We start from the raw sequence: 14746 nt of genomic DNA on the forward strand, positions 1-14746 counted from the left end.
TATATGAGGCAGTGCTATTTTGTCTTTATTTCTTTTGTCTTGCAATAATAATAAAAAATAATATATTATATATATAATAAAATATATTAAATGTTATTTGTCTAATTTGTTAATTCTTTTAGTTAATTTCTCTATGTCATCTTAGTTTTAAACATTAAATTATTGTTTTGATAATTATTTTATTAATTCTTTTTATCTTACTTTTTTTTTTAGCCCTCTTAAAATGAAATTCGTCTAGCTAAAAAATCCTACTAATAATAATAGAGTAAGTTTCAGAAAACTGAATTATCTGAATACTTAAAAATTACTTAAATAAAATTCTTGCCTAAATGTAGGAGGTGATTACTTGCTCCCTCTTGTGGTTATTTTAATTTATATGAATATATTAACAAAATATATTAGAATTTTTCGGAGATGCTCTAATCAGTAATTTATAAAATAATGATAAATGTCAGATAAACTAGAATCAGAGGAACGTTACAATTCACACAGTCCTGTGGTGACTGTGTGAATTGCAATACTGAAAATTATTACTACAGGTAGCTATAATTTCTACATAGAGGAAGATCTTGTTTTAAATTCATTTATAAATGACTAATTACAGCACCACAAAAACTACAAAAACACTGCTAAAATAAATAGATGAATATATTTGTAAATCTATTTTAAAATCTTAACAGTCCTGATTACTTCTGTTTGCATCCTTTAAAAGAGACATTTATGCCCCTTTTTACAGTATGTAATATAAGTCTTTGTTGTCCCTATAATGTGTCTTTGAATTTTCAGCTCAGAATACTTCACAGATCATTTATTATAACATTATTATAACAAAATGCCAATTTTGAGTAAAGTCAGAAACACTGTTTTTGGGCCTGTCTCTTTAAATGCAAATGAGCTGCTGCTCCCCGCCCCTTTTTCCTGAACAGAGCTGCACCATTACGTCTATTGGCATATAATTAGTGAAGAGGGGATCTATTTCTGCATTTATCTTTTATGAGAGACATTGATGTTAATCATATTAGCATGTACATAATAGAAACCCAATTAAGGATACATATGGTCAAAGTTAGACGACATTTTAACAGTAAAATTAATTATATTTTATTTTAAAAGGTCTTGCCTGGAAGCTTCATTATGGTCACCAAACATCATTAGTATAACCTAAACAATATTCATGAGCACATCCATTCCATATTTTATTGGGTTCTTTTGACATATTTTTATGTCAAATATATTAAGTGCAAAACTTCTGCATTGTAAAAAGGCAGATGTTCCAGGATTATTAACATTCAAATCAGTCAAATTGATTTGGTTCCAAAATTGATTAAAAAATTGAACATGAGCAACAGTTCCTTGCACATTAAGCACAAATATAAACATTGAACATTATGCAATGATCCTCATTTAGAGAATGTGTGTTTATATCAGTCTTGCACAGTTTATTATGTGTCATTATGTCTCGGTTTTAAGAGAGCAAACTGTGTGTTTGCACCATGTGTGATTGTGAGCCGCTAAACTTCAGGGAACTCAAATCCTTTCACCGTGTCAAAGTGACCCGCATTCTCAGAGTGCCAAGAGAAAGCAGGTCAGCACTAAATATATCCTCCAGATCTGTGAACAAAAACAAAGTCAGTCTGTGTTTTGCAACGCTGTGAAGTACAAGTCATGTCGTCCTATAGTCTATCAAGAACTCTCAGGACACATTCACAGTGAAAACTGGAAATTCGTGTCAGTTTCATAATCAAGTTTTCATTGAGAATGGAGTTTTGTTCACGTGTGCATCTTTTTTGAGCTTTGAAACACAATGGACTACATGGACGAAATGGATGAAGATCAGCTCATTGACTTTGTTATTCAAATGAGCCTCCAAGATGCTCACGGTCTCTCCGTTTTGAACGAACCGCTAAGGTATGCGCAGTATACTTATTTCAACATACTTATATCCTTGTGTAAGTCTCACACATTTTCTCATGCAGCACTTTAGAAACAGCCACCGATGAAAACCTCAAGATTTTATCTGCTATAGATCAAGGTAATTCATACGCGTGCATAAATACCAATGCTCTGTTTTGGTTTCCCAATGCCTTGATATTTTGCTTATGTGTGTGTAATTTTATCCAGGTGATGTGTTTTCACTGAAGCAGCTGCACAAATACAGTGATGCCTATAAGGAAGAAGACAGCAAAGGTTGGCTACCGATGCACAGAGCCTCAGTCCAGCCGGATGTCCAAGTGCTGGACAGCGTCCTCCTGGGTGAGAGCAGAGTACAAACAAATGAGTGGCAAATAATTAGATATGCTAATGAGGCATTTACTGTGCATCTTTTTTTCTTGAATAGCGTCCTATGAGCTGAGCATGGAGGGGATGACGGCCGACGGAGACACTGCTTTGACTCTGGCTTGTCAAGCAGGACATGTGGAGAACGTGAAGGTTCTTCTCCAACACGGAGCATCTCCACACAACATGAACAGCAGGAACGAGACTCCACTTCTGCTGGGTATTACAACAAAACAACACCAAATAATCATTAAATGAGTCTTGCCTTTTGTTGGAGTTTCAATCAGTAGTTACATTTTCATTAGTTCCCTAGGTAATAAATTAATTAACTTTATATGTTGCCCAAAAATAATAATAATAATAAATAAATAAATAATCAAAGGCATGACATTTGGCATTTATAAAAAGCTTTATAAATACACACCATAAACAAACAACGTTTTTAAGATTTTTTTTTCAAATGTAAATTTTTATTTTTATTATTATGTATTTATTTATTGCATTTTGGCATTATTTTCATGACAAAACCATATTTATTTAGTATATAGTATTCAGTATATATAATTCTCATCATAAATGCAGTGATGAAAATGACCTTGCCATAACACATTTTTTTTCATACTGATATTTTCTGACTCTGAAATCAGCATTACTTCAGCACAAAATATGGTACAATTTAAATTGTTATTAAAATAATTGTATTTTGCCATATTTATTTTTAATTTTAAAAATCAGCATTACTTCAGCACAAAATACTGTACAATTTAAATTGTTATTAAAATAATTGTATTTTGCCATATTTATTTTTAATTTTAAAAATCAGCATTACTTCAGCACAAAATACTGTACAATTTAAATTGTTATTAAAATATTTGTATTTTGCCATATTTATTTTTAATTTTTAAATATTACTAATAATTACACTTCATACTGTACATGCCAATTTAAGCACAACTTTATAAAAATAGCATTAAATACATCAGATTAGTCACACTGGCTTGTGCAAGAAAGTGCATCATGGTTTTGTAGAAGTATATGAAAATGTGGGATAATGTAACACTGTTTCAGGTTTTGCATTAGGTTTCAGGATCATATTCCTGCGTTTCCTTTTGCAGCTGTGAGGGCAAACTCATATGAGATGGTTGATGCACTGATAATGGCAGGCGCCTCCGTGCAGCAGGTTTGTATGAAGAAATGGACGGTCACCCATGAGGCTGCTAAAGTGGGTTGCGTGGACATCCTGATGCTGCTGCTGAGACACGGGGGGAAGGCCACAGGACGGGACGGTCATGGGGTCACACCACTGGGCATCGCAGCAGAGTACGGCCATCCAGAAATACTGTCAATCCTTATTGAACATGGTAAGTCAGGTGTATGCAAGTCTGAATATCTCTAGATCCGTCTCAGAGCTCTGAGCCCTCCCCTCGGAGAGCACGCCAAATACACATGACCTTTACTCTGTTTATTATATGTAAGTGTGAACTCCTGAAACAGGGTAAGTCACAGAAGGTCATTACTGAAAGAGGGGGCTGTTCACAGAGTGCTGTACACAAGCAATAGGGATGAATGATTTTTATTTTATTTATTTTATTAAAATGTGTTACTTTATGTTCACACTTGTTATAGGCAACAAATAAAGTTTTTGTTCCAGTGTGAAATTAGGGAATGTATTTTTTGGAATGGAATAAAAAGGGCAAAATATATTTTAAATGCTTTTATATATATATATATATATGTACTTTCAAAACTATTACCCTTTTTTATTACAAAATGTATATATTAATTTTATTTTATTAGTTTTGAGCTTGAACATTTCAAGTGGCAGATAGCATAACTGCAGTTCATGTTCATAATTAACAATGTTATTGTCTGTGTACACTAGTAGTAGTAGTAGTTATGTTAATAGTGGGTGTGACCAGGTCTCTCTGACAAATTTAGGCAAATGTACATTGAGCGATTTAGTTTTGTATGAAGCAAGTTTATGGCATTATGTTTCTTTTTTGCCATATTTAAAATAATTTATTTTATTTATTATATTAAGAGTTATACACAATGATTCATTTGATTAAATAAGCTGAGTGACCTATAAAAGGCTGGGACACACCTTGTCAACTTGAACTAGCTACTAAGAACTAGCGACGAAGAAAGTCGATGGTCGCCTCGCATCAGACCAAAAAGCGGCACATGAAAACACCAGAGACTACAGCCGACTGAAAACTAAACACATGCATTCTGCACCACTTGAGAGGTATTAGAGGTCTATAATCAGTAGTTATCACTAGAAAATATTCGTCATTCAAAAGGAGAAGCCGTTTTAATTTTCGGGCACGCTGATGGTCCCGAGGCCCCAAAATGCGGCAAACTTCCACCGTCGAGAGCTGATGAGTGGAACACACTGAACAAACTAATTCGACAGATTCTCAGCGATGGCCCGACGTTGGCTTGGTGTGTCCCGGCCTTAAGGCATTAAAGGTTCATTGCCCCAAAATGAATGTCTTTCTTGCTCTCACCTCTAGGGGGCGATGTCACAGCACAAGCTTCAAATGGAGACAGTGTGTTATATGACGCCGCAGGTTGTGGGAACCTGGACTGCATTGATTTACTCTTACAACATGGTGCCAGTCCTAATGTAGCCAGTCTTTGCTGTCAGCTGCCGATTCACCGCGCAGCCTACGAGGGGCACTACCTGTGAGAGCACAGCAAACCAATCTCGCCACACTTTACCAGACATCTCCGCACTAATAAATATATTCTCTCTTTAACCTGACAGGGCTCTGAAGCGGTTCATTCCCATCACCACTAAGAGGGCCGTCCGTCTGTCTGGGATGAGTCCGGTTCATTCTGCGGCAGACGGAGGCCAGGCTGATTGTCTCGAGCTGCTCATTGAGAAAGGCTTTGACGTCAATGCAATCCTGGGCTGCCATATATCTGAAAACTACGGTGACATGAGGAAGACTCCGCTGTACTTTGCTGTCTGCAATGGAGACGTCACATGCGCCGAGATGCTTTTGAAAGCAGGTGCGATGCCCGACCTGGACCCGCTGCGCTGCCTCCTGGTGGCGGTCAGAGCTGGGAAATACGAGCTGGCACGGCTGCTTCTTGCCTATGGAGCAGATGTCAACTGTGTCTTCTCCGTCGTCAGCGACACATTATTTCCTACGGCACTGCAGTACTGCATCAAAGATGAAATGATGCTGCGCCTGCTCCTTAACAACGGTTACCATGCAGAAAGCTGCTTTGAATGTTACCACGACAACTGTGTAACAGCACACACTTGGGCAGAGGGTCCTAGCCAGTCATACCAAGTCAAGACTGCAGGGAATAAAGTAACCGTAAGAATCATGTTTGGGGTCTAGAAAACAGTGTAGTGAACTCACTAACAGTTGCAGCATTTAGCATGCACAAAAACATGCGTCTTATTACTAACCACCTAAAAACCATCAGCTTTACGAGATGCTACCTGTGCACTGCATCTAGAACATTTAAAATCCAACTCATATCTGTGTAAATCAGGTTTAATGTAGAATGCATTGTCACAATAAATGTTGTACTGTTACTGTTTTTTTTTTTAAAAAGATTTGAGTGCATTTTATTGTTATTACTCTAGCAATGCATGAAGTGATCACAATTCATTTTTGGTGAATATCTATTTAGACGTGGCCTAATTATGCAATCTATTCTGTTTTTAAGTTTTGCGAGTTTATAAGCGTGACATGGATGGCACACTTGGCGGGGAGGACTGTGCTGACACTCCTGGATTACGTGAATCATGTGCACATCTGCTCTAAACTGCAACTTATTCTGGAGAGACAGGAGGAGTGGCCCGATATCTGTGACATCCTTAGTAAGACACCTGTTAGCCAATCTTGTCTTTCCAAACCTGTATGAGACACAAAAAATCAATCAATCAATCAATCACCTTTATTTATATAGTGCTTTAAACAAAATACATTGCGCCAAAGCACTGAACAACATTCATTTGGAAAACAGTGTCTCAATAATGCAAAATGATAGTTAAAGGCAGTTCATCATTGAATTCAGTTATGTAATCTCTGTTCAAAAAATAATTTCTTTATGTCTGTTTGGTATTAGGGAAGCCACGCTCTCTGAAACACCAAGCCAGGTTGGTTATCAGGAGTCGTATGACACTGAGAAAACTGAATGACCCAGAGTTCATGAGCACCTTTCCTTTCCCCCCGGCACTGAAGAAATTCCTGCTCTACAAAGAATATGATGTTTATGGTCGAATGGATGAACAGTAGATATATGCATCTACAGTGCCATGCTAAAGTTTGGGAATCCCTTGTGGAATCTGTGAGAGATTCATGAAAGAAATGCATGAGAGAGCTGGGGGGGGGGGGGGGGTGAAAAATTTTGAACAGGATTAAGATTTCCAAATGTTTCTTTTTTGGTTGAAATATCATTTTTCCCATTTAGCACTGGCCTTTGGAAGCAAGAGAAGATACTTGCATGTTTCCCGGAAGACAAATTTTTTTTTTTTTTTTTACATTTTAAGTAAAACCAATTGTGCATCATGTTTCCTTCTGGAGTTAGGGAATTTATGCAGCTATTGATTATTTTTGAATATTCAACTGATTAATCTACCAATTAATGGAGGGTTTGGATAAAAAGTAGTTTTCTTCATTAAAGAGCAATACTTAATATGGAAGAGAAAATGAGATGGGTCTCTTAAAGGGATAATTGACCCAAAAATGAAAATGTTATGTTTATCTGCTCACCCCCAGGGCATCCAAGATGTAGGTGACTTTGTTTCTTCAGTAGAACACAAACCAAGATTTTTAACTCAAACTGTTGCAGTCAATCAGTCTCATAATGTAAGTGGATGGCAATCACAGCTAAAACATACAAAAACTAAAACGAAGGCATAAATCAGTAAAAGGCATAAAACAGTCGTGGATCACCCAGGTAACCACATACAGTATTAAGAAACAAGGGTTCCCAAACTTTTGAAGAGGGTTATTTTAATAATTTCAGCTTTTTTTTCTCTCTCTCTCAAGTCACAATTTATTTAAAAGGCACAATTAAAAACAACTACAGTTGACCAATACGATGTACATGTTGTAAAAAACGTGTATACAAACCAAGCAAACATCAGACCACAAACAACATCACAAGTCATAGGCTGCCGTGAAGAGATATGTTTTTAAATTTGATTTAAAAATATGTAATGTTGGTGCAGTTCTACTATGGATCGGTAACGTGTTCCAAAGTTTAAATTATAAATTAAATTAAATTAAATTTATGCATTTAGCAGACGCTTTTATCCAATTATTTTTTTATTTTACAGTGCATTCAGGCTATCAATTTTTACATATCATGTGTTCCCGGGGAATCGAACCCCCAACCTTGCTCTTGATAGCGCACTGCTCTACCAATTCCTACAGGAACACAAAAAACATGTAGTTTAGGTGTGGCTATGGCAAATGCTCCACCACCCCTAGATTTTAATTTCGACTTTTGAACAGTTAACAAACTCTGGTTGGCAGAGATTTTGTCTTGTGGACTAAAAGCATCTTTTATGTAAACTATCTTACTCAGGACAGTACTAAATAAAAAAAGAACATGCATTTTGTAGAATCTCTTCTAAGTTTATTAAAATTATTCACATTTTCACAGATTCTACAAGGGGTTCCCAAACTTCCGCATTCCACTGTATATGTATTTTATTCCAATTTATTCACATGAAGTGAAACTTCATACTTGTATGAGTGAAACTATAACATTGCAATTTTGTAATAATGTAATAAAGTTTTATAAACATTATGTTAAAGATGTGTTATATGAAGATGTGTTTTAATTATAAAAATGTTATATGTTAATGCTCACAAAACAAATCATCTTCAAGTCCAGGTCACGTTTCGCCCTAAAACAATGAGAAAAAGTAAACATGTATATGCACCTTTTTGATTTTAGAGTGAAACTTGACCTGGACATGATCCTGACAGGTTACTCTAAATAGTCTGCAGTGTGTAAATTTATACCTAAATACATGATTTACTCTGGAAACAGTTTGACTGACATATATTTAATCACATGCTAAAGGACTGCATTACTTTTCAAACCATAAAAATTGACATAAATTTCAAAATTCACCAACACTGATCCTGGCTCTAATTCAGAAACAATGAGGATTTGTGGAAGCGGTTGTTGCTAGAGACACTTGTTATCAGAGCAACAACATTCCTGCACTGTCAACGCCGGTCGGCGGCTCCAGAGACGGAGCAGACATTGTGTTCCTGTAATAAACACAGATCCTAGCCTCACGCGGATGTTTGGATCCAATGAGACAACCAGCAGTTTATCTGAGTATTCACAATAAGTCTAATTTATTACACACACGTGACTGACCTGACAGCTAATGGACTTCAAAATCCATTCATATCTACACCGTATGAACTTTTAGCCTCTCTGTAGATTCATTAGATTTTAGGCAAGCTGTATGCTTTGTTAAAAGACGCATGCTTTGATAAATACAATAATAAAGCACATTTTAATCCTGATGATGACGACATCAAAAGCAAGACAAAACCAGGAAAAGACTGAGAGAAGATGGTTCATGCCAGGCTGATAACCGTTCTTGGGATAATCTGTCCCTCACTATTAGCTTGTGACGTGTTACTTTAGCTCTGTGGGGTATTTTTGGCACATATGAAAAAACTAAAAGCACCTAAGAGTATTATGGGTTGTCCGATTCTTAACATAAAAAATTAATTGAGGATACCATTTATGTTAGCAACACTAAATTGTACCTTTCATTTTTACAATTTAGCAAAATTGAGCTGTTATGTGCAGTGATAAAGACAGGAGCTTGTGATTTCATTTAACACACCAGTATGACACCAGTAAAAATACATTTAAAATAGGTTTTTCCTCATTTAAGTGCTTCAAAATATAAGTATTTACAACCTTGCTGGCAAAAATGACTTGCTATTATAAGGACATTACCATTTCTCTCTAAGCCATCTCAGAGTGTGTCTGCTTATTTTGGACATGAACAATACAGTCAGCATTCACTGACAGGCCTCGCTGTGGCCATGTTGTGAGCTCACATGCTTTTTGTAGCTCTGTATGATTGACTCCTGCCTCCCAAAAAAGCATCGGCATCATGGGCTGGGGCTTTGTCCCACGTCTCTCTAATCCTGCTCTTAAAACCCCTCCAGTTGCCCTCCGCAGTAGATGAGCACTCACTCTAGCTTACACCACTTGATAGATCCCAGACGCTGATGCACAAATACTGAGACAAAACCAAGACTTTAAGACTCTGAGAAGACTACCGAGAGGCCATGAGTACATTCGGCTACCGGCGGGAACTGAGTAAGTACGAGGATTTGGATGAAGATGAGTTGTTGGCCTCACTGACAGCCGAAGAGCTCCAGGAGCTGGAGAAGGAGCTGGCTGATATTGACCCAGACGACAATCTTCCCATCGGACTGCGACAGAGAGATCAGACAGCTAAGACTCCCACTGGAACGTTCAGTAGGGAAGCTCTGATGAAATACTGGGAAAATGAGACTCGGAAATTGTTGGATGAGGAGAGGATCGGATCTACAAGCCCTGGACAGGTCAGTGATCAACAACCTCAAACAACACTCTCAGAATTATTATTATTTTTTACTTTTGTGTGTATGACAGCTTATCAATAAGGTAGTAGCCTATGAAAAGACACATTTGTGTCTTACTTAACTCTAAAGGGTGTATATTAGTATCTTAGAAAATAAATATGTACCCTTTCTAATACATACTATTATTATGGTTTTATGAACACTTTAGGAATAAGTAACTACAGGGACAAATTGTTGAAGGTGCTGCCCCAATGTTAAGCTGAGTGTATGATTTAAACTCAAGAATTGCAATATTTTAAGGTTTTGATTTGAATTGTAAAATACATTTGGTAAACTTTGGCAAAAAATACATGGTTTGCACACCTTAATAATCCGGGTAAAGGAATGATTTGAAGGTGGAGAGACACCATTGGTCTTTCAAAGTGCAATGAGAAGTGATCTCATAATGAAAGAGGACCAATTGCACCTAAATTGTTTTAACAGTAACTTTATCAATTTCAGAAAGATGAAGACAGCAGGGAAGAGGAGGAATGCATGACTAAGAGTGACACTGAAGAATGTAAGGATGAAAAAGACGACGCTGAAGAACGTGAGAAAGACACACAAATATATTCTGAAGTTGAAGAAGACCAAGAAGAGGAAAGTGAAGCAGAGGAGCCAGTAACAGAAGAAGAGGATGTGGAAGAAGAGGAGGAGGAGGAAGAAGATGAGGAGGAGGAGGAGGAAGAAGAAAACGAAGAAGAGAACAGTCCTAAAATGGCACCAACACTGGATTGCAACACTCACCCTCAGCAGTGTTGGTCTTCCAAAGGTCAATCAAATCAGACACAGGCAGAGCCTGTAAGGCAATACGCTCCACTGATGAGTGAACCAAAAGCCCAACCTCAGGAGCCCAGTCGCATGTCAGGAAACCCTACTGTGGTGGACGATATTCTGGAAAAGATCTTCAACAATGACCCAGATACCACCGAGGTCAACCTCAACAACATTGAAAACATCTCCCAAGTTACTCTTATCCGATTCGCCGAAGCCTTACGCTTAAACACAAGTGTACGTTTCTTTAGCCTTGCAAACACACATGCAGATGACCAGGTGGCTTTTGCCATTGCCAAGATGCTGAGAGAAAACAGCAACATCACAAATCTTAACATTGAGTCCAACTTTATTACAGGGAAGGGTATCCTGGCACTGGTGCAAGCCCTCACACGAAACAGTACCCTTACAGAAATGAGATTTCACAATCAGAGGCACATTTGTGGAGGTCAGGTGGAAATGGAGATTGTAAAGTTACTGAGGGAAAATACAACGCTGATAAGGTTGGGTTACCAGTTCGACCTTGCAGGCCCTCGTATAAGCATGACGACCATTCTTACCCGCAACCAAGACCTACAGAGACAGAAGAGAATGCAGGAGCTGCGCCAACAGCAAGGAGGTGCAGCAATGCCAACAAACCCAAGAACAGTCGCCCTTCAGAAGAGCACAACCGCCTCTTCTCCTTACGGCTCCCCTCGGAGTTCACCATGGTCATCTCCAAAGTTACCACACATTGACATGGCAAAGAAGAACGCTCCCCCTGCTCCTCCACCTCCACCTCCACCTCCCCCACCACCACCACCTCCTCCTTCTCCACCACCCAATGTCATCATCCCAGAGAAGAAGGCTCCCACCAGAATGATCGCAGAAGTCATCAAACTGCAAGAGGGGACTTCCAAGAAACAGAAGCATAGTTCCACCAAATCTAAACCCAAAAAGGGCAAAAAGGGGGCTGCAAAGCAAACAGAGACTGACAGCATATTAAAGGAACTGAAGAACGCTTTGAGGCCCATCAATGACAGAGAGAACTCCAGACCGTCCACACCTCTACGCTGTGCTCATGATGAACTCATGGATGCCATCAGAGGCAGTAGCATCAAAAAACTCAAAAAGGTGAGTATTAGTGATGCGCGGCTCAGGTTTTTTTTCAACCTGCGGATCTCCCTTTTATGAAATTATTTGGCACACCCCAGCCTGCCTCGCAAATAAAGCACAATTTCTTTACATGCCCCAACCTGAAACCTGCTCCAGCACTCCAGTCTGTAGTTATCAAGTAACCCTGAACCCTGAATAGCTAGTTCAGGTGTGTTTGATTGGGGTTGGAGCTGAAATCTACAAGGCAGTTGCTCTCCAGGAGCATGGTCTAAAACCTCTGGTAAAGATCAACAAGCTCAGTTCCAAAACCTAGCTAGATTTCTTGCTGTCTACCACCTTTTTAGTCAGCTTCCCACCTGAAACGAACTTCAAAAGACCGATATCTAAGACTACACAAAGGCAGCAACGTTTGGCATCATACAAATAGCACCCACGCTAGGGGTGTCCAATCCTGCTCTCAGAGGGGCATGTTCTACCAGTTTAGCTCCAACTAGCATCAACACACTTGATTGGAAATTTTTAGATTGGCTCATTAGGCCCTCCAGGAATCTAAAGGGAATCACAATTGATTTCAAGGGTTTAGCATGAGATAAGCTCATGCATATAAGAGAAAACGAAACATTTGTCAATAAACTGTATATTTTTAACGATAGTTTTCAGTATTGAGAGAACTTGGATGGAGAAATTTCATCCATGATGAAAGTCAAAGTTGATAAATAACTTACTATGTCTTCCATCTTGGATGGATTTTCCCCCACTGAACCTTTCAATGCATTATTAGATTGCCTTCTTCATAACAGATTCATGCAATGCTGGCTTAGAATTTAAGAAAAGTCTTACAAGAAAAGTAACTTCGGCTAGGTATAGGAACAGAGCCACACACTTCTCTATCAATGTTTTTTTTTCGTTGTTAACAAGATAAGGTTAAAAAGTGAAAGCACAACCATATGGTATTTAGTGAAAAGCATCTTGGCATTGGAAAGTTATGCAATATACAAAGATCTGTCCTATTTTTAAGCAGAAATAACTCCCATTGTTGCCACACCTGCTTTTAACGTGGCATGTTGCAATCAACCTATAGTAGATGCATTCTTTAAAGAATGATAGAAAAATAGATGTGGGGAAGTTATACAGAAAACAAATCTCATCCAAAGTTTGTTTACTGCGGCAGTGGAAAATTCAGCATTACCCTCAGATGAGGCATCCTGACCCAACAAATTCCTCACACTTAATGTTGCTATAAATAGAGACCATTTTGCATGTCTTGATAAGGCAGATGCCTTTCTAGTGCTGTGGAAAATGGAAAACCGTTTGAGTAAACAAGACTTTAATATAGGTAAACAAAAAAAGCTTGAAAGAATGCTTGTTGTTATTGTATATTTGATCACATAATGCATTATTAAAATGTAATAAGGTCATGATATGCTAATTCATAATAGAAAAAAAAGGGTGAATTTGACCTTTTAATTCTTTGCAGGTGGAGGTTCCCAAATATCTTCGGTAACCAGGCTGTAAGTCTGAACAGGAACTTGAAGCCCATCTCCAGAGTATCTTCTGTAAATACAGATACTGTGTGCTTTTCTCAGAATCACACCAACCTTCAGAAAAAATCTGGTTAATTCAGGTGCATAGTGAGTTTGCATTAAATGTTTCTAGACAGTTGCACAACAGTTCAATTCTGTAAATGTCCACTTGATCACAACAGGGCCTTGTTTAATCGAACACAACAAGGTTTTCCGTTTTGGGAATGACCTGGATATTTGCACTGTATTGTTATTTTTTAAATTATTAATATTACTATTAGTAATAGTGGTAGTTTCTGCTGTTGTTGTGGTTGTACTTTCATGTTTTTAAATGAAAAATCTACTTTGCCTTGTGAACACTACTTCATGTTTGTATAAATGTAAATATTTGACTTGATTTAAAATTATTAAATGTCACTATAATTCACACGGTATGTCACACAGTATGTGTAACAGCTGCAAAGGTCAGAAGACTAGCTCGGACTAAAACGACGTTGCTGTATTAGTTGTATGAATATCAGTCGTTTAATCCGGACCCTGTATGTTTGTATATTTTGGAAAAGGTCCCCGGTGTCTAAATCCACTCTGCAGCTGTTCGCCAAGAACAGAGAAATGTTTTTAGCAGCAATGGCAGGAACAGCAGCGAAGTGTGTGTTCAGGCAAAGAGTGTATCTGAAAGGCAAATACTTTTGCCAAAGAAAAGGTTTATATGGATATCGATGTTTAAAGCATGGATGCAATTTCTGATGACATGAGGACACAATGACAAAATACAAGTTGATAAACAGGTTATGAACGAAGAACAGAAATGGAACTAAAACACTTCTTTAAAACATTTTGTTCCAATTCTGCAATATGCATCACACTTGCTGAATATTGCAACAACACCAACAAAACTAAAACCCATGGAAATGAGAAAGTCCATTCTATAACAATATCATTTCACATGACAGAAATCATTCAGTTTATTTGCATGCTTAATGCCTGGCAAATAACTTGAATAAAATGTCCAACTAAACCAAAGTAATATCATATCAGGCTGTGGTTTTAAAAATAATAATCTAGTATTAACTTTGTATTTATTGAATTATATGACCGGTGGTTACGTTCACTTGGCGAGGTTTCTGCAGGTTTTCTAAAGGGAGGATGAAGTAAAATAATTGTATCTTTATTTAAATATGTTTAGATATTTGTACTTGAAAACAAGATTTTTTTCTTCTTCTTTTCTTCAATGTTACGTCCACGTAACATTGTATGCCAAAACTTGATGAAATTAAGAATTTCTTATCTGATTTAAGGCCTTCATTTGTGGAAGGGGTAATTAAGACTTGTTAAGACCCACAGAAACCCTAACTTTGATTTATTCACTCACTCAAGAAAACGTTATGGATTCCAAGGTTTTAGTTAGATTTACCGCATGGTGTCTCAAAGCAAAACAGATAAAACAACCAAATG

The 14746-nt window shown here is 37.6% G+C and overlaps 2 protein-coding genes across 2 annotated transcripts; both read left to right on the forward strand.

Annotated features, from left to right (window-relative positions):
* Nucleotides 1-1588: 1588 nt before the first annotated feature.
* On the forward strand, nt 1589-8061 carry LOC113064434 (ankyrin repeat and SOCS box protein 15-like). Its single transcript, XM_026235286.1, has 9 exons — nt 1589-1908; nt 1977-2032; nt 2122-2253; nt 2339-2497; nt 3393-3638; nt 4794-4965; nt 5048-5609; nt 5968-6121; nt 6370-8061. Exons 1-9 carry the CDS (start codon nt 1805-1807, stop codon nt 6537-6539), a joined length of 1755 nt encoding a protein of 584 aa, XP_026091071.1. The 5' UTR covers nt 1589-1804; the 3' UTR covers nt 6540-8061.
* A 1361-nt stretch (nt 8062-9422) lies between these two features.
* Nucleotides 9423-13719, forward strand: LOC113064441 (leiomodin-2). The gene is made up of 3 exons (XM_026235298.1): nt 9423-9860; nt 10362-11786; nt 13246-13719. Exons 1-3 carry the CDS (start codon nt 9582-9584, stop codon nt 13270-13272), a joined length of 1731 nt encoding a protein of 576 aa, XP_026091083.1. The 5' UTR covers nt 9423-9581; the 3' UTR covers nt 13273-13719.
* Nucleotides 13720-14746: the final 1027 nt, after the last annotated feature.

Source organism: Carassius auratus, chromosome 4 (assembly GCF_003368295.1).
Source record: "Carassius auratus strain Wakin chromosome 4, ASM336829v1, whole genome shotgun sequence".
NCBI classification, from domain to species: domain Eukaryota; kingdom Metazoa; phylum Chordata; class Actinopteri; order Cypriniformes; family Cyprinidae; genus Carassius; species Carassius auratus.

What these genes read in the sequence shown, in the direction of transcription:
- LOC113064434 (XM_026235286.1), top strand. Translation starts at nt 1,805, where the DNA reads ATGGACTACATGGACGAAATGGATGAAGATCAGCTCATTGACTTTGTT. An exon ending in GCCTACGAGGGGCACTACCT is followed by an intron (nt 4,966 to 5,047) that starts GTGAGAGCACAG and finishes TTAACCTGACAG; the next exon opens with GGCTCTGAAGCGGTTCATTC. An exon ending in CGATATCTGTGACATCCTTA is followed by an intron (nt 6,122 to 6,369) that starts GTAAGACACCTG and finishes GTTTGGTATTAG; the next exon opens with GGAAGCCACGCTCTCTGAAA.
- LOC113064441 (XM_026235298.1), top strand. Translation starts at nt 9,582, where the DNA reads ATGAGTACATTCGGCTACCGGCGGGAACTGAGTAAGTACGAGGATTTG. An exon ending in GATCTACAAGCCCTGGACAG is followed by an intron (nt 9,861 to 10,361) that starts GTCAGTGATCAA and finishes TATCAATTTCAG; the next exon opens with AAAGATGAAGACAGCAGGGA. An exon ending in GCATCAAAAAACTCAAAAAG is followed by an intron (nt 11,787 to 13,245) that starts GTGAGTATTAGT and finishes AATTCTTTGCAG; the next exon opens with GTGGAGGTTCCCAAATATCT.